General features: G+C 44.1%; 1 protein-coding gene across 3 annotated transcripts in view; it reads left to right on the top strand.

The window, feature by feature from the left end:
* Window positions 1-19,313, top strand: part of LOC139413315 (voltage-dependent calcium channel subunit alpha-2/delta-2-like) — a 271,347-nt gene that overhangs the window by 126,549 nt on the left and 125,485 nt on the right. For 2 of the 3 annotated variants that reach the window (XM_071160532.1, XM_071160534.1), the window contains exon 5: window positions 19,102-19,146. The exons of the other annotated variant lie outside the window; for it this stretch is intronic. In XM_071160532.1, coding sequence (XP_071016633.1) covers window positions 19,102-19,146 — 45 coding nt within the window. The remainder of the gene's footprint in view (window positions 1-19,101; window positions 19,147-19,313) is intronic. 3 annotated transcript variants of the gene reach the window in all.

Below are 19,313 nucleotides of genomic sequence, written 5' to 3'. Positions count from 1 at the left end.
ACAAGTTCAAACAGGTGCCATTAATACAGGTAACGAGTGGAGGACAGAGGAGCCTCTTAAAGAAGAAGTTACAGGTCTGTGAGAGCCAGAAATATTGCTTGTTTGTAGGTGACCAAATACTTATTTTCCACAATAATTTGCAAATAAATTCATAAAAAATCCTACAATGTGATTTTCTGGATTTTTTTGCACAATTGGACTTGCACAATTGGTGGCTGACTAAAAACTTTTTTGCCCCACTGTACATATGAGATGAGTAATGTAAGGTATGTAAAACAAAGTGGCATAGCTTAAAGTGGCTAGTGATACATGTATTACATAAAGATGCAGTAGATGATATAGAGTACAGTATATACATATGAGATGATTAATGTAGGGTATGTAAACATTATATTAAGTAGCATAGTTTAAAGTGGCTAGTGATATATTTTTACATCAATTCCCATCAATTCCCATTATTAAAGTGGCTGGAGTTGAGTCAGTGGGGACACGTCTGGCACTGCAGGATTTGAGTCCATGGCGGCGTAGTGTTTGGAGGTTAGTTAACCTCGTTTGGAGGTTAGTTAGCAAGGAAGGGCCAGAAGTATACACAATGGTGTCGTCTGCGTAGAGGTGGATCAGGGAATCAGGGAATCGCAAGAGCGACATTATTGATTTATACAGAGAAAAGAGTCTGCCCAACAATTGAACCCTGTGGTACCCCCATAGAGATTGCCAAAGGTCCGGACAACATGCCCTCCGATTTGACACACTGAACTCTGTCTGCAAAGTAGTTGGTGAAACAGGCGAGGCAGTCATTAGAAAAACCAAGGCTATTGAGTCTGCAGATTAGAATACGGTGATTGACAGTCGAAAGCCTTGGCCAGGTCGATGAAGACGGCTGCACAGTACAGGCTGGTAATAGAGATTGCAACAATGGCTGCGGATAGTTTTAGAAAGAAAGGGTCCAGGTTGTCTAGCCCAACTGATTTGTACGGGTCCAGGTTTTACAGCTCTTTCAGAACATCTGCTATCAGGATTTGGGTGAAGGAGAAGCTGGGGAGGCTTGGGCGAGTAGCTACGGGGGGGGGGGGGGGGGGGGGGGGGGGGGGGGGGGGGGCTGTTGGCCGGGGTTGGAGTAGCCAGGAGGAAGGCATGGCCAGCCTTTGAGAAGTGCTTATTGAAATTATTATTCGATTATCATGGATTTATCGGTGGTGACCATGTTACCTAGCCTCAATGCAGTAGGCAGCTGGGAGGAGGTGCTTGTGTTCTCCATGGACTTTTTTTTGGAGTTAGAGCTACAGGATGCTAATTTCTGCTTGAAAAAGCTAGCCTTTGCTTTCCTGACTGACTGTGTGTATCGGTTCCTGACTTCCCTGAACAGTTGCATGTCGCGGGAACTATTTGATGCTATTGCAGTCCGCCACAGGATGTTTTTGTGCTGATCAAGGGCAGTCAGGTCTGGAGTGAACCATGGGCTATATCTGTTCTTAGTTCTGCATTTTTGGAACGGGGCATGCTTATCTAAGATGGTGAGGAAATTACTTTTAAAGAATGACCAGGCATCCTCGACTGACGGGATGAGGTCAATATCCTTCAGATAGCCTTGTCCATCTAGGCCCACTATCCCCTCGTATACCTTACCTGGCAACATTGATATTGTGGCAGATCGTAACCAATGCCAGTAATAATTAACCATATAGGCTATAAAGCTTTAACTACAGGTTAAACAACTCAGATTGTCTCCCCATCATAACCGTGAAGGGGGGTTTCTTTGAAAAGGGGAGAATTTGAGCGTTTCAACAATGTTCAACAAATAGCATTCGTTTTCCCAAAGGAAAAGAGCAACCACAACTCACATTTGCGGACCACGGCTCAAGAGCACAAAGCAGATGAACGCAACACAGATGAATGGATAACTGCGCACAGATGGGAAAATATTGCTTCTTTTGTGATCAAAGGAAAAATAGCCTACATGAGAGAGAGAGTTGACATTGTTTCTAGTTGAGGTTAATTACAAGTCAAGTGTCCTGGATTCGCACAAGTTTAAAAGATTGACAAGTGATTGAAGTGACCAACTGGTGTCACGATCGTCGTAATGAGTGGACCAAGGTGCAGCGTGGTAGCCGTACATTTTCCTTTATTAAATGAACACCGAACAAAAACAAGAAAATACCAAACGAAACGTGAAGCTAATAATAGTGCTAACATGCAAATATCCATAGACAAGATCCCACAAACTAAAAGTGGAATAAAGGCTGCCTAAGTATGATCCCCAATCAGAGACAACGATAGCCTCTGATTGGGAACCATACCCGGCCAACAAAGAAATAGAACAACTAGATTGCACATAGAAATAATAAACTACAACACCCCCCAGTCACGACCTGACCTACTCCACCATAGAAAATAAAGGCTTTATATGGTCAGGACGTGACACCCTGGGAGCTGTGAGGGAGAGCCGGGCAGATCAGCTCAATCAGACCACATGACTGAAAGATGCCAATTAAATATTGTGCATGCATGCATGTTTAGGATTGGACAAAACAGATGAAAAGGAGCTTCATATTCAATTAAATGACTAATATGAAAAGTAATTCGTAATAGTTATCATTTTTTTCCCAGGGCATCTTGTTTTGTTATCGTCATAGTTTTAGTCAGGAATAATAGGTCGTTTCTCATAGTTATTGTTGACTAAATTAATACTGTAATGAAAAATATCAGGGGAAAAAAAATCCACAATAAGTGGCCAGTTTGGTCGGTGTCGATCATTTTCAGTTCACCATCCCTGCTCTAGTTTTAAGGTCTGAATGCCCGAAGTGTTTATAGAAAAGGTTTTATTTGCAGTGACAGACAGTGGTTAGAAGTACAGATAAATGTTTGGGTTTCAATGTGTGGTTTCCTTGGTGCCTCCTGTCCTTGAGGAAGGTTTCTGTCTGATTTGAATCTGTGAAGATGTGTGAAGCCTTGTGAAGGACTGTGAGGCCTCTGATGGAAATGATTACAGGGCCGAAAATAACAGGTTTCTTTCGGACAGCACTGATTGTTGATTGGCCACTCTCAGTCAGCCTGCGAAGAGGGGGGTGGCGGCTCCCCGGCCCTCTTACGGACTTAAAAATGACAGAGAAATGGAAGACCTGTATCCAGTTGTCCTGAAGGAAATGGAACCGTGAAAGCTGTTTCTCTGGATAAGTGGTGTTCTAATGTCAGACAGAGGTGCAATGTGAAAATGACGTGATTGGCTGGTGCAGGTCCAGATGCGCGGTAAGGTGGCCTGTGATTGGTCACTCTTGCCTGGTGATGTTGCGGACCGTGCGGTGACAGGATCCACCAGGCTGGTAGATGGAGAATTGCATTGTCTCCTTTTAGAGCCCCACCTGCTCCCTATAATAACATTAATATTGTTACTGGCTTTTTTTAATCTTATTTGTCTTTATTTTGTGTTAGAGCGTCTCCTTCCTGTGCTGATCGGATTGGGGCTTGTTTGGGAGGCGTTGGTATGCGTGTCGTGTTGGATAGGCCTTTATCTGGCAGTGTGTCCATGCAATGTGGCGATGCTATCGGGGCTAAAGCCGGCTCCTCAATGGAGCCCTGTCAGCCAACAATGGGGAGCTGCATTACCCAGAGTGCAGTGGGACAAAGCTTCTCCTTATCACAGGATTGGAATATTCACAGACTGATTTAACTGCTTTTTACGAAAGGGATCTGACAGCCACCGAAAGAGAGCGACAGAGGGAGAGGAGAGAAAGCGAGAGGGAGGGAGAGAGAGAGAGAGGTGTGGATGGGGTGGAGATAGTAGCAGGATGTGAGTTTGGGTAACTCCAGCTGTTGAGAGAAAGGCAGTGGAGGAGATAAAAAATACAGAGAGAGAGAGAGAGAGAGAAAGAGAGAGAGAGAGATCATAGAACTAAAAGGATGCTTAGAGGAAATAGGTGCATCAAGACAAGCATTAAAAGAAGGGAATTAAGTCAGGCCACTGTAACCTGTAAGAGGCATAGCACATCGATCAGACTTTTGGTTGTATAATGGAGACCCAAAATGATCGTTTTTTCTCAGTCCTTTTTTCTTTACCCTCTCTGTGTGCCTCTATCTGTTGGTCTGCAGATTAATACTTCCACACAGGGCTTTTGGAGTGAATGTGCAGTTAGAGAAGGCCTGGCTTTATGTGCGGAGAGATGCAGGACATTGATGTGATGCACATGGAGAATGCTGAATTTGCACTGTGTATTTGAGCTTTAATCTTAGGGCATATTTGCTTATTGGCATACAAATGAACATCTGCATGGAGCTACAGTATGTGTGGACGCCATCGTCTCAGCAGTTCCCTAATCGCTTAAAAGCCCAGAAACAGCCAGCATGCCAATGAGAAAGCCGCGCCCTAGGCCTCCCTCCCGCCCTCACAGCTCACCATAGACTGTTTTGTCACCCTCAGCAACCCTGCTTCCCACCGGCTATGCAGCTAACTCTCTCTCTCTCTCTCTCTCTCTCTCTCTCCTTCGCATAAACCTACAGTGTCGAATACAAATGTAGTGGTTGAAGTGTTTCAATTACCCATTTAAGCAAATGGCGCATTAATACATTGGCAACAACCTGTATGCCCTCCCACCTATCTATTTCTAGTCTCCTTGCCATGGTGAAACATGCACTCCTGTAGACCTGAAATAATTGGATGGTGAAACTTGCCAGCCAACCATTCTCATTGCCAACCATTCTCATTGCCAACCATTCTTGAAAGTCAGGACAATCCTTGTCATGCAGAGAAACATAATATTTATAGTAAAAAAAATGTTTTTTAAAAAGGGCAATCAGTAGGCATTTACAATTAAAGCTTTATAGTTGCGTGATGACAACACTTTCCCTGCATACTTTCACATTTATTCGGCAATCATCTTTTGAAAAACACAATTTAAAGTTGAACATGCACATATATTTTGCGGTTAAATTCCCAGGTACCGACTAAAAAATACATGTTAAATGGGTGTCCATTGCATTTTCAACTCTGATGGTTTGCTTTATATAACGAGTACCACTCTGGTATTGGCACGAGCGCTCTTGGCAACAGGGTGCAGATTGCGGCTGTTGGCTAGAGCGCACATATAGCCTATATTCTGAGATTATTATGGACAAAAGAGCGATATTATTTGTATTTGTCCAACGGCAGACAAGCGTCGATGATCATGTTACCAGAATAAAACCCTCCATATTTATTGGAAAGGAGCATCAAGCTCATCACCTTGCACTTTCACCACCCTGTGAAATTCACCATTTATCTCATCTGTACCATAATAAACATCATGCTTTTCCGACGAGTCGTAGTGGGAGGACCACACAACACACAATGTCATTGCGTGACTCAACATTTACTTCGGTATGGTGGTTAATATATCAATATTTGCGCATAAAATTATTTCCAGAATAAAATTTTACCGACACAAAAATACCCCACCTTGTTTAGCGTATTTAGTTTTTTCGGCATTTGGAAAATTTAGGGATATGTGGGTCATTACATATCCGTCTTGCACTTTACTCTCATAAAAAGGTTGGATGGAAACCTGGTTATTGGTACTGATCCGATGATAAAGGCAGTGAATATGAGTACTCACCGGGGATACACACTCACGGGAATATGGCAGATGCTCTCAGCTGTTGCCAATAAGATACAGGGGCTGGCTCATTCCTACTCTGAATAGCCCCGGGAAGTAGGGGTGCTGAGGTTGCTGCATCCCCCGATAAATTAAAATGTGAAAAAATAATTTAAAAAAATCCACAGAATTATTGAACTATGCCTTTATAACTCCTGTGTGAGCGGATTATTTATTTTGTTGTCTGTATGTCCCACTCTTAAATGTCCACCCTGTTAGGCTGAGTTATAGTGAAAATGTACCAAATTGCAAAATGTTAACATATGTTGAATAGAAAAGTAAAAATGATTTTCATCTGTTGACCATTATGCTAGCTCAATTTAAGCTCCACATTTCCATCATGTTAAATTATGCACTTAAGAAGTTGGAAAATGCACCACATTTTTGTTGGATCCTTTTGTCTGATAGAATACTAAAAAAGTTACGAGGTCCTACATGCACCACATATTAAGAATGACCCAGCTACTGTTCGCTCAATTGGGAGTTTTGATAACTAGAGACAGATTTGAGTATTTTCTTTGCGTTCTCTTTTCAGCCACAGCCATTTGCTTTCTAAACAGTTTTAAATAGGCTTAGGCCTATTTAACTGCTTTTCACTATCCACTGCAAATCAACAATCAGCTATTTGGCACGCTATTTACGACCCTCGCTGACCAAACAACACATTTTATAAGAATCTAATCACCCCACTCTGGCCAAATAATGCTCTCTGGTGTAGTGTTTTGAAGGATTCGTATTTATTGATGTATAGGCACGAGTATTTCTATAGCTAATTTTGGCTCATTTAATTACATTTACTTTAGTGGAAGCTTATCTTCCCCTTGCCTATTGGACGTACCGCCTATGCCGACATCAATGTGAAAGTAACCGGTGCATAAAAACAGGCTTACAAGGCAGAGTTCCAATGCCGACATCAAATTCAAAGCAATCGGCGCACTGCCTTCACGGCTGACCATCAAAGCAAACACCTGTATGTCACCGTTTCTGGTCTCTGAGAGAATGGTGTGCAGGCTGGCAGCGTCTAGTTCAGAGCGAAGCTCCGGATGGTCCTAAAGCCAGCTAGCGATACCATACGCTAAACAGCCGTTGCATTTTAATCGGGATTGGAAGGATTTTAGTCAACTTTTTTTTGTAGCCTACACTCTTAGAAAAAAAGGTGCTAAGTAGAACCATACAGGGTTCTTCGGTTTGTCCCCACAGGGAAACCCTTTTTGGTGCCGGGTAGAACCCTTTGCAGAGTTTTTTAAAATCTAAAACCATCTATATAGGTGTTGCGCCTTTGTACTTGAGCTAGTCAAGCGCAGGAGAGCAGAGCTGTCAAATTAGCGTCTTTAATAGGCAAGTCCAAAAATGGATCAGGTACAATACCAATAAACGCCCAAGACATAGGAACACACAGTCACTCACGGAAGGAGAAAAACAACGGCCCTTACTTTTCCTACAACACTGTACACACGTGAATAAACTGAGGAAAACCTCAACGAGCAACATTAAAATAGTCCCACACAAACCTAAGCGGGAAACAGGGGTAAATATACACACAGAAATTAAAGCAAATGAAAAACAGGTGTGAATGAACCAAAGACAAAACAAACGGAAAAAGAAAAACGGATCGGTGATGGCTAGTACTCCGGCGACACCGACCGCCGAGCACCGCCCGAACAAGGAGAGGAACCACCTTCGGTGGAAGTCGTGGCAGTAGGGTTCTTCATAGAACCCCATGTATATGGTTCTACCTATAACCCTCTATGAAGGGTTCTACCAAGATCCATTTTATCTTGGGAGGGTTCTTCCTAGAACCCTCTATGAACTGATCCACCAGTTTTATTAGCCTTTAAAATGGTGTTATTTATGACAATACATTAAGGCCTTTCTTTGAGGGCCTAGTTATACACCTAACACAGTGGTGTTAGGAATCTCCTGGTTTACAGGCCACATCAGGCCTGCATGTCACTTTATGCTGGTTTACAAAGTTATGTGTAATTCCTATTGGAATCTAGCCAGAGTTAGGATAGCCAACAAGTGTAATTGTTAATCACCCGCAACCTGTATTTAGAAGCCTTTATTGGCTTCCAAATAATCGTCCTTGCCTTCCAACGATCATCGAAGAACCCTTTCTTCCAAAAACATTTCTTAGGATGTTAAAGGTTGCCTTACAAAGAACCGAAAAAGGGTTTTTCTTATCAAAACAGTTCTTGGTAGAACTCTATCACTCCGCAAAGAACCCTTTTGGAACCCTTTTTTCTAAGAGTGTACATTATTGGTCTGGAGCTAGGGTATGGAGCCTGCCATACTCAACTGATGCCCCTGTATGGAAATATCGGCGCACTGCCTTAACGGCTGACCATCAAAGCATCACACTGATATTAAGGCTTATTGTACATTTCATTATGGCTGAGCCATGGACATGACAAACCCTGTCAATAAGCAAGATTCAATTCACTATAGGGCCTAAAAATAGTGTGAATAATCTGAATCATATTCTGATCAAAATGAAAGAACAACTTGTTTTAAATAGGCTATGTCTAAAAACATAGAACTACAGGCAACATCATTTCTCCCCGTAGAACACAGAAAATGTAGGGCTTTACACACATTAAAACTTTTCGCAGTAGCTGGAAAAAGATCCAAATATAATGTTTTATAAACATAATGGAACCATCTTACAGATCGCATTCACGTTAATGCAGAAATAACAAGACAGCTCCTAAATTGCATTGCATGAGAGCTGGACTTTCTCGTCATAAAGCCAGGATGGTGAATCATTCTTAGAAATGTGTTTTTTAACCTGTTGCGACTCTAGGGGCAGTATTTTCATTTTTGGAAAAAAATTGTTCCCGTTTTAAACAAGATATTTTGTCAGGACAAGATGCTAGAATATGCATATAATTGACAGCTTTGGATAGAAAACACTCCAACGTTTCCAATACTGTAAAGATATTGTCTGTGAGTATAACATAACTGATGTTGCAGGCGAAAGCCTGAGAAAAATTCAATCCTGAAGTGCCCCATATTTTGAAAGCGCTGCGTTCCAATGAGTCCCTATTGAGCTGTGAATGTCCTATCAACGAGCTTATGCTTTCTACGTATCCCCCAAGGTGTCTACAGCATTGTGACGTAGTTTTACGCATTTATGTTGAAGAATAGCCGTAGGGTATTCCAGGGTGACTCTCGCGTAAAATACAGAGGTAGCCATTACTCCAATCGGTCCTACTGAAAAATGAATTGTCCCGACGGATATATTTTCGAATAGATATTAGAAAAACACCTTGAGGATTGATTATAAACAACGTTTGCCATGTTTCTGTCGATATTATGGAGCTAATATGAATATTTTTCGCCGTTTTCGTGACTGCAATTTCCGGGCGATTTCTCAGCCAATCGTGAAGAACAAATGGAGCTATTTCGCCTACAAAAATAATATTTTGGGAAAAAATTAACTTTGGCTATCTACCTGGGAGTTTCGTGAGTGAAAACATCCGAAGTTCATCAAAGGTAAACGATTTAATTTGATTGCTTTTCTGATTTGTGACAAGGTTGCTTGCTGCTAGCAAGGCATAATGCTGTGCTAGGCTATCGATAAACTTACACAAATGCTTGTCTAGCTTTGGCTGTAAAGCATATTTTGAAAATCTGAGATGACAGGGTGATTAACAAAAGGCTAAGCTGTGTCTCAATATATTTCATTTGTGATTTTCATGAATAGGAATATTTTCTAGGGATATTTATGTCCGTTGCGTTATGCTAATTAGTGTCCTGCGATGATTACGCTCCCGGATCCGGGATGGGGAGTCACAAAAGTCAAATTAAACGATTACCAAGAAAACACATTTTTTGACTGCTACAATATCTCTAAATAGCTCAAATTGACATGATAAAAAAGACTAGCTGTTGAACGAGGCCGCCAGGCTGACCTTCATTACGCACACCTGTCACCATCATTACGCGCAGCAGCGCTCATTGGACTCACCTAGACTCCGTCCCTTTGTTGATCGTCCCTTTGTTCCCTGTGGCTTCATTAATGTCTTTATGTGTTCATGTCCAGACGCTGAGCTGTTCTGTTCCCCGTCATTGCCATTAAATGTTCACTCCCTGTACCTGCTTCTCGTCTCTACCAGCGTTGATCCTTACAGTTATAGCCTATAGGCTTGGTTTTTAATCACATGAAACGGAAAACAAGCAATTGTTACGGGAAAATAAGTTCTAAATACAATGGTCACCAGCATTATCTCATCTCACGTTTCATGATGGGCGTATGGACATGTAGCCTACTGTACATGGAGGAGTTTGTACATATGTCCAGATCGAGAGCTGGCTAAAATAATGTAGGCCTACACGATACATAGATAAAAAGGGGATGTCTGCTCACTTTTTTGCTGCTCCCAATTGATTTTTTAAATGAAGCTTTGGTGATCAAAATGGACTTATTAAGCAGTCTCATGAGCCAAACCTTTATTGATATGCTTGGTTACTTGGTGGACACATTGGGCTATAATGCTTGTTTTTTTATCAAATGAAACCAAATGGAAAAACATTATTTTTTTCTGTTTATTAATACAAGGGTTAGCGGAACAAAAAGCACATCTCGTCTCTCGCTCACAAAATCAATGCCATTACCAACCGCATTACCGCTAAAACCCGCTTTTTGTTGGTCTTAAATCTCCCGATATGCGCTGCATGGAATTGTCACTTTTGCGTTTTGTGACATACCTCAGATATTGCAACCCCTCCCGCCTCAGCACTAGCGAACTGATATTAGACAGGTATTGGTAGCTAGCGAGCTGATATTAGACAGGTAACGGTAGCTAGCGAACTGATATTAGACAGGTAACGGTAGCTAGCGAACTGATATTAGACAGGTAACGGTAGCTAGCCAGCTGATATTAGACAGGTAACGGTAGCTAGCAGGCGATTTTAGACAGGTAACGGTAGCTAGCGAACTGATATTAGACAAGTAGCGGTAGCTAGCGAGCTGATATTAGACAGGTAACGGTAGCTAGCGAGCTGATATTAGACAGGTAACGGTAGCTAGCGAACTGATATTAGACAGGTAACGGTAGCTAGCCAGCTGATATTAGACAGGTAACGGTAGCTAGCGAGCTGATATTAGACAGGTAACGGTAGCTAGCGAGCTGATATTAGACAGGTAACGGTAGCTAGCGAACTGATATTAGACAAGTAACGGTAGCTAGCGAGCTGATATTAGACAGGTATTGGTAGCTAGCGAGCTGATATTAGACAGGTAACCGTAGCTAGCGAGCTGATATTAGACAGGTAACCTTAGCTAGCGAGCTTCCGTACATCACAGTGTTCCGCACACTTGACCTTATTTTAGCTCCCAAAGTAGTAATATTAATACCAAAGCACAATCTATCCCCTTTTTTAGCAAAACCAATGACAAGACATTAATGCTGCCCGTCTCTGCATGATTGAAGAAAGCAATGGAGCTCCGCCAAGTCTTTTTAAAAATGGTGGAGGGGGAATCGAAGGCTACTGAGTGGTAGTGAAAGGGAAAGATATGTCGTGTGGGGAAATGGCTTTTTTCACCTGATTTGTCCAACTTATCGCCTCTAAAATGTAAATAAAACACTAATAATTAGTTTATATAATGTCTCATTACATACCTATTTGAAGGTTTGTGTTGAATTTGAATAGGGTAAACTGGCTTTTTAGAGTCGTGATGGCTCGCAGTGATGACGCGAAAAATTTACTATTGATTGAATTACATTTTGATGAACTCACGAGTTATTAACTTTACACTCACCATTGATAAATTCTTGTTTTTAATCTACGAGAGAAGGGCTACCCCTGGTGGAAAGACGCTGTACAGCACAGAATGAGTTGCATAATGCGTGCTGTAGATTACGTCGTGACACGTCACCATGTAACATACCGCGTCAGAGGGGTCAGTTTTTTCAACTTTTCTCCTATACTATTGGGCCATTACCATGTCAATCAACGCTTGACTAGAAAAGTAGTTCACACCCCAGATTTTGATGCCAACAAAGTCGTTGCAGTCCCATAAGTTTTCATTGCAGCCTCGTTTACGCAAAATGTGTACGGAACACGGTTAGCTACCAGTAAATTGCTGAATCTGGTGCATGAAATGGTGTGTAGAAATGCTAGAGCGGCAGTTTTTAAATGCTGAAATTGTAAACTATGTTTGGCACTTGCACCGCCATAACAGCAGCCGAAATTAGAGCCTCTAGTCTCCCCAATGAAATTACATGTCAGTCAACTACTTTTCAGGTTTTGATGTTAAGTCCCCTATATGGGGGTCTTTGACTGGTTCTGGACCGGTTCCGACTGACATTTTGGTCTAAAGAGCGCTCTGTGAAAGTCGTAGGGTCCAGTGCCTTATAGTGCCAGAAAGCCCCATCTGTCTGCTCTCTGCTACCACTCTGTCAGTGGAGCTGACTTGGAGTCAGGTTTCAGACCCCACATTTGCACAGGAAGTGATGTGTCATATTTTCTGGCCTATCCAGACAAATAATCAATTGAATCTACCTCTGAGCGATGAGCCCAGCCTGGGAGACGGCATACGAACATGGATAGTCAGGCGGATCCAACAGTGGGGGTTCCTTCTCCCGGTGATATTCTCAGACGGATTTAGAGCTCTCAATATGAAGAAACAAACAACAACAAAGTAATTGTATAGGATTGAAACAAGACCACTTTCTCTTGGTCACAGATGGACAAAATCACATTGTGCTCGAAGCTGAAGTTGTAACGAGTCTGCGCACATTTGAATGGTGTCTCTGCGCCGCTCGGTGGACGTTGAGGAGAAAATTATCTGTCGTCAAATGTGAAATGGTGCCAATATTGTACTGTCACTAAGTATGATCATATTTATTTTGCAGTTATAAGAAAAGTGAAATCTTATCGTAAGTCATTTATAATTTGTTTGTTACTATATTTAGAGAGCATTGCAGTCATTTCAAGCCCTATTGCTTTTGTTGAATAGGAAAATCAACAATCATATATGGCTTTTCATATTTCCATTTATTTTCATAATATTTGTACTAGAGCCGTTTATAGACCGAGGAAGAGATGGATAGAGACAAAGAGTGATTGGAGCGGAGGCAGGAAGATAAAGACAACAGAGAGGCTGTATATACCTTCCAAACAGGTCGGCTTTACATAGGCACTTCCTTTCTGCAGACCTATCACATTGGCTTATTGTTCTGGCAGGTCCTTCCTGAAAAGTCAGCTAGAGATGTGTGTGTGTGTGTGTGTGTGTGTGTGTGTGTGTGTGTGTGTGTGTGTGTGTGTGTGTGTGTGTGTGTGTGTGTGTGTGTGTGTGTGTGTGTGTGTGTGTGTGTGTGTGTGTGTGTGTGTGTGTGTGTGTGTGTGTGTGTGTGTGTGTGTGTGTGTGTGTGTGTGTGTGTGTGTGTGTGTGTGTGTGTGTGTGTGTGTGTGTGTGTGTGTGTGTGTGTGTGTGTGTGTGTGTTTTGTGTTTGTTTGTTTGTTTGTTTGTTTGTTTGTTTGTTTGTTTGTTTGTTTGTTTGTTTGTTTGTTTGTTTGTTTGTTTGTTTGTTTGTTTGTTTGTTTGTTTGTTTGTTTGTTTTATAATGCCAGGTTCCATTAAGGATCATGGTGCTAGGGATGATTGCTGGAGTACCATGGTCTGGAAAGCACCCACAGTTTCTGCTCAGTGACTCGTCATAATTGTGCGTGTGTTCAAGTTCTATTATCACATGCTCAAGTACAGTGAAATGTTAACTTGCTCCACCGGACCGTGCAGTAATCAATATCGAAACAGTAAAACAATCTAGGAGAAAGGAAACACAAGAAATAAGAGAGGAAGCTATGTGCAGGGTCCGTGCTAGTATCACATGTCCAATAGGCAGGGATAGTGGAGCAGTTTGAGGTAGACATGCTGTACATGTACCCAGGGGATTAGGAGAAAGTGCAAGATAAATAATAATAATAATAAACAGTATGGCAGCAGCAGCATAAATGCTGTGTGTGTGAGGATGTTAGTGTGTGTGTGTGAGGATGTTAGTGTGTGTGTGTGTGAGGATGTTAGTGTGTGTGTATGTGTGTGTGCGTGTGCGTGCGCGTGCGCGCGCGTGTGTGTGTGTTTAGTATTACCATATTAATCTACAGCACCTGCCTTTACATAGAACCTGGCATGATGTTTATTTGTTATTATTTACTCACATATGCTCTATGGTTTGTTATTATTTACTCTCATATGCTCTATGGTTTGTTATTATTTACTCTCATATGCTCTATGGTTTGTTATTATTTACTCTCATATGCTCTATGGTTTGTTATTATTTACTCTCATATGCTCTATGGTTTGTTATTATTTACTCTCATATGCTCTATGGTTTGTTATTATTTACTCTCATATGCTCTATGGTTTGTTATTATTTACTCTCATATGCTCTATGGTTTGTTATTATTTACTCTCATATGCTCTATTGTTTGTTATTATTTACTCACATATGCTCTATGGTTTGTTATTATTTACTCACATATGCTCTATGGTTTGTTATTATTTACTCTCATATGCTCTATGGTTTGTTATTATTTACTCTCATATGCTCTATGGTTTGTTATTATTTACTCACATATGCTCTATGGATTGTTATTATTTACTCACATATGCTCTATGGTTTGTTATTATTTACTCACATATGCTCTATGGTTTGTTATTATTTACTCTCATATGCTCTATGGTTTGTTATTATTTACTCACATATGCTCTATGGTTTGTTATTATTTACTCACATATGCTCTATGGTTTGTTATTATTTACTCACATATGCTCTATGGTTTGTTATTATTTACTCTCATATGCTCTATGGTTTGTTATTATTTACTCACATATGCTCTATTGTTTGTTATTATTTACTCACATATGCTCTATGGATTGTTATAAGCCCTGTCTTGTTCTGTTGTTTGTACTTATTGTAGGGGATAGAAAGTAAAATATCCCCCCGTATGAGACTTCTCAGATGTAGAATTAGATATAAAAATGAATTAATAGTCGTTTGTTCCAGTTATTGATAGTGGATAAGAGAAACAATAGAGGTCCATTCAGGGGGACATGTTCAGGCAGACAGACGGGCAGACCTACAGCAGTGGACATGGTGAGGAAACACACAAAGTCACATCGTAATCTAGAGCAAAGGGGACCGTTTCTATAGCAACAGTGGGCATCTAACCTGCCACTGCACTGCATTCGCTCAATTCTGAAATTGGGAGAGAAGGCTGGTTTTGAGGGGAAGGAGATGGGGAAAGATGAAGATAGGACAGGGAGGGCGGAGAGGAGGAGGAGAGATTAGGGAGAGGGTGGAGAAAAGAAGAAGATTGAGATAAGGGTGAGGAGGCGGGAGGGGCTGGGGATGATCACATGACCTTAGTGTTTGTATTCTGTTGGAAATGTGTTGGTCCACTCCAGCAAGATAGATTCCATTTACTGATACCATTTTGTTTTTGTGTGAATGCTGTGTGTGTGTGTGGGGGGAGTGTGTGTGTGTGGGGGGGGGGGGGGGGGGTGAGCGTGTGTGTGTGTGGGGGGGGAGTGTGTGTGCGTGAATTTGTGCGCATGCGTGCTGGCGTGCCGTTCTCGACGAGAGCGCGCCGTGTGCGTGCGTCGGTGTGTGTGTTTACACTGGGAGAGAGTAATTGCTGGCAGTGTGCTTTATTAGATGTGTGTTTAACCCAGGCCCTGGGCCCTCAGAGACCAGGGACCAGCCACACCAGATGGCCATTCAGCCTAGGGGGATCTGACGGGTCACAGTGGCCTAGGGCGCCGCCCGGTGCGCGGGCGGGTCAGCGCGCGCGTGTGTAATGTACATTTCGCTGTATGAAGAGCCCACGAGTCTCTCGCTCTCGTTGTGAGATAATAGGACGTGAGCCCAGTTACCCGGAGGAACAGTCTCAGCACCGAGGGATAATCACCGAAACATACAACACAGGAAGTCATTGGAACATGTACAGCGAACGGTGGCACGTCGACGCACGAGCACAGAGGACCTCCCGTGCTTGTTACGATACAAGCACTCTACATGCTGTAGGGGACCTGTGTAAACACAGATCCCACCGCCATCACTAGAGACACAACAACTCTGCTGGCTGCCTCCCTCCTGCCTCCCTGCCTGCTAGGCATGCTTCCGACTGCCCCCCCCCCCCCCCCCCCCCCGCTCATATTTGTTTTCCACACCCACCACCCGCATCTTTACTACTGTCTATTCATGCCTTCCTGTTTACATCCCTCAACTACCCTAGCTCCACCTCCTTCCCTCATCCTCTACTCCTTGTTCCCCTGCCCACCCACATCATGTATGTCTGCTGAGTAGAGAGAGGAGGCAGGGTCAGTGTGTTCTGGTACTGGAGGACAACAGGCCTCGACTTGGTTCCCCTGCTCCCTTCCTTCCCTGCTCCCCTGTCCGGAGGCCTCTGCCGCTCCCAAGGGCAGGAGCGGTGTCCGGGCAAGGCCTGTCTCATGTTTAGTGTCAATAGGAGTTTGAGTCAGGCTGTGTGGCTTTCTGTCTGTGTGGGTTGTTTGGGACTGAGCTGAGCCGGTCTTAGTTGGCTGATGACTGACTCCCTGATTAGTGCTGGAGGTCAGCCTGGGCTCTGGTCATGGTCACATGTGCTCTGGAGTGTCTTAAAGAGAGAGAGAGAGAGTGGAAGAGAGAGAGATAGAGAGTGGAAGAGAGAGAGATAGAGAGAGTGGAAGAGAGAGAGATAGAGAGTGGACGAGAGAGAGAGTGGAAGAGAGAGAGATAGAGAGTGGAAGAGAGAGAGAGTGGAAGAGAGAGAGAGTGGAAGAGAGAGAGTGGAAGAGAGAGAGTGGAAGAGAGAGAGAGAGTGGAAGAGAGAGAGAGTGGAAGAGAGAGAGAGTGGAAGAGAGAGAGAGAGTGGAAGAGAGAGAGAGAGTGGAAGAGAGAGAGAGAGAGTGGAAGAGAGAGTGGAAGAGAGAGAGTGGAAGAGAGAGAGAGTGGAAGAGAGAGAGTGGAAGAGAGAGAGAGTGGAAGAGAGAGAGTGGAAGAGAGAGAGAGAGAGAGTGGAAGAGAGAGATAGAGAGTGGAAGAGAGAGATAGAGAGTGGAAGAGAGAGTGGAAGAGAGAGTGTGGAAGAGAGAGAGAGTGGAAGAGAGAGATAGAGAGTGGAAGAGAGAGTGGTTGAGAGAGAGAGTGGAAGAGAGAGAGTGTGGAAGAGAGAGAGAGAGTGGAAGAGAGAGAGTGTGGAAGAGAGAGAGAGAGTGGAAGAGAGAGAGAGAGTGGAAGAGAGAGAAAGTGGAAGAGAGAGAGAGTGGAAGAGAGAGAGAGTGGAAGAGAGAGAGAGTGGTTGAGAGAGAGTGGAAGAGAGAGAGAGTGGTTGAGAGAGAGAGTGGTTGAGAGAGAGAGTGGAAGAGAGAGAAAGTGGTTGAGAGAGAAAGTGGAAGAGAGAGAGAGTGGAAGAGAGAGAGAGTGGAAGAGAGAGAGAGTGGTTGAGAGAGAGTGGAAGAGAGAGAGAGTGGTTGAGAGAGAGAGTGGAAGAGAGAGAGAGTGGTTGAGAGAGAAAGTGGAAGAGAGAGAGAGTGGAAGAGAGAGAGAGTGGAAGAGAGAGAGAGTGGTTGAGAGAGAGAGTGGAAGAGAGAGAGAGTGGAAGAGAGAGAGAGTGGTTGAGAGAGAGAGTGGAAGAGAGAGAAAGTGGAATAGAGAGAGAGTGGTTGAGAGAGAAAGTGGAAGAAAGAGAGAGTGGAATAGAGAGAGAGTGGTTGAGAGAGAAAGTGGAAGAGAGAGAGAGAGTGGAAGAGAGAGAGAGTGGTTGAGAGAGAGAGTAGAAGAGAGAGAGAGTGGTTGAGAGAGATAGAGAGTGGAAGAGAGAGAGAGTGGAAGAGAGAGAAAGTGGAATAGAGAGAGAGTGGTTGAGAGAGAAAGTGGAAGAAAGAGAGAGTGGAATAGAGAGAGAGTGGTTGAGAGAGAAAGTGGAAGAGAGAGAGAGAGTGGAAGAGAGAGAGAGTGGTTGAGAGAGGGTGGAAGAGAGAGAGAGAGTGGTTGAGAGAGACAGTGGAAGAGAGAGAGAGTGGAAGAGAGAGAGAGAGTGAAAGAGAGAGAGAGTGAAAGAGAGAGAGAGTGGAAGAGAGAGATAGAGAGTGGAAGAGAGATTGGTTGAGAGAGAACGTGGAAGAGCGAGAGAGTGGAAGAGAGAGAGAGAGTGGAAGAGAGAGAGAGTGGAAGAGAGAGATAGAGAGTGGAAGAGAGAGTGGTTGAGAGAGAATGTGGAAGAGAGTGAGAGAGTGGAAGAGACAGAGAGTGGAAGAGAGAGAAAGTGGAATAGAGAGAGAGTGGAAGAGAGAGAGAGAGTGTGGGTGACTGCAAGAGGAAAAGACAGTGGTAGAGAGAAAGAGAAGGAGTGAGAGAGCAGTGGGCGGTTGTGGGCATGTGAGTGTGTGTGGAGGGCTCTCTCAGCCAGAGTAGGACCAGAGCTCCTCCACCGGGGGAGAGCCAGAGCTGAACAAGAGCTCCTCCACAAGGGGAGAGCCAGAGCTGGACAAGAGCTCCTCCACAGGGGAAGAGCCAGAGCAGGACCAGAGCTCCTCCACAGGGGGAGAGCCAGAGCTGGACAAGAGCTCCTCCACAGGGGGAGAGCCAGAGCAGGACAAGAGCTCCTCCACAGGGGAAGAGCCAGAGCTGGACAAGAGCTCCTCCACAGGGGGAGAGCCAGAGCAGGACAAGAGCTCCTCCACAGGGGGAGAGCCAGAGAAGGACAAGAGCTCCTCCACAGGGGGAGAGTCAGAGTAGGACCAGAGCTCCTCCACAGGGGGAGAGCCAGTCACTCCCGCGCCCTTGAGTGCGCATCCTCACCCAGGCTCCCTCCGAAATGGTAATGAGGCGGGCCCCACAGACGGAAGCCGCACCACGCCGCACACAGCCCTGGGATGCCCGCACCATGTGCCTCCCTCCACAGGAGATAAGGGTGGGGCTGGGCTCGGGGGGGGCTGGTGCGTACAGGGAGTGTGCTGCCATGAACTTGGCTTCCGTCCTGTTTTCTCTCTCTCTTTTCTTTCTCCTCTGAGATGAGAGAGCTGCCATTTACCACGAACTCGACAGACAATAGGCAGTGGATAAGAGCGCTAGGGAACAATGCTAGCACATTCCACTCATATCCCAATATAGCACTCTATACTCATCCTAAATCCAGCTACCAACCACTGCACCATAGTAAGGCATGCCGTGCATACAGCCCCGTATTTCCCATTGCGTCACAGCACTACTAGATAGCATCCCGGCTGCGTTAGAACACAGCGTGTTTCAGAAATCTGCCACACACAGTTCCATTCAACAGCCCCATCTCTCATCGCACTACCTCCCCGGTGTTCTGTGATGCTGATTATATTCTCATGCTGTCTAGTGTGTCTGAATATAACCTTGACATCTCCATACAGCGTACACCGGCGGAAGAGCCTCGAGGACATAGTCACTGCTATATCTTCTCTCATCACCTCTCTCTCCACCTTTCTTTTCCGCCGCAGGAGAGCGACATGGAGTACTATGATTCGAAAGCGGAATCAGACTATGTGAGTACAGCGGTATGTCCTCCCAAGTCCTGCCCGTCCTGCTCCCCTGTACGTCTTGTTGTCACCCTGGTCACAGGCACGCGGGCTGTCTGTGTGTGTTAGTGCGCTTCTGAGACTCCTGTGACTGTTGAGTGTTGAGTGTTACGGTGCTGGAACCAGCACCATGC

This window comes from Oncorhynchus clarkii, chromosome 7 (genome assembly GCF_045791955.1).
Source record: "Oncorhynchus clarkii lewisi isolate Uvic-CL-2024 chromosome 7, UVic_Ocla_1.0, whole genome shotgun sequence".
Lineage (NCBI taxonomy): Eukaryota > Metazoa > Chordata > Actinopteri > Salmoniformes > Salmonidae > Oncorhynchus > Oncorhynchus clarkii.
Note: the sequence above shows the minus strand (reverse complement) of the source record. Positions and strands in the feature narration are given on the sequence as shown.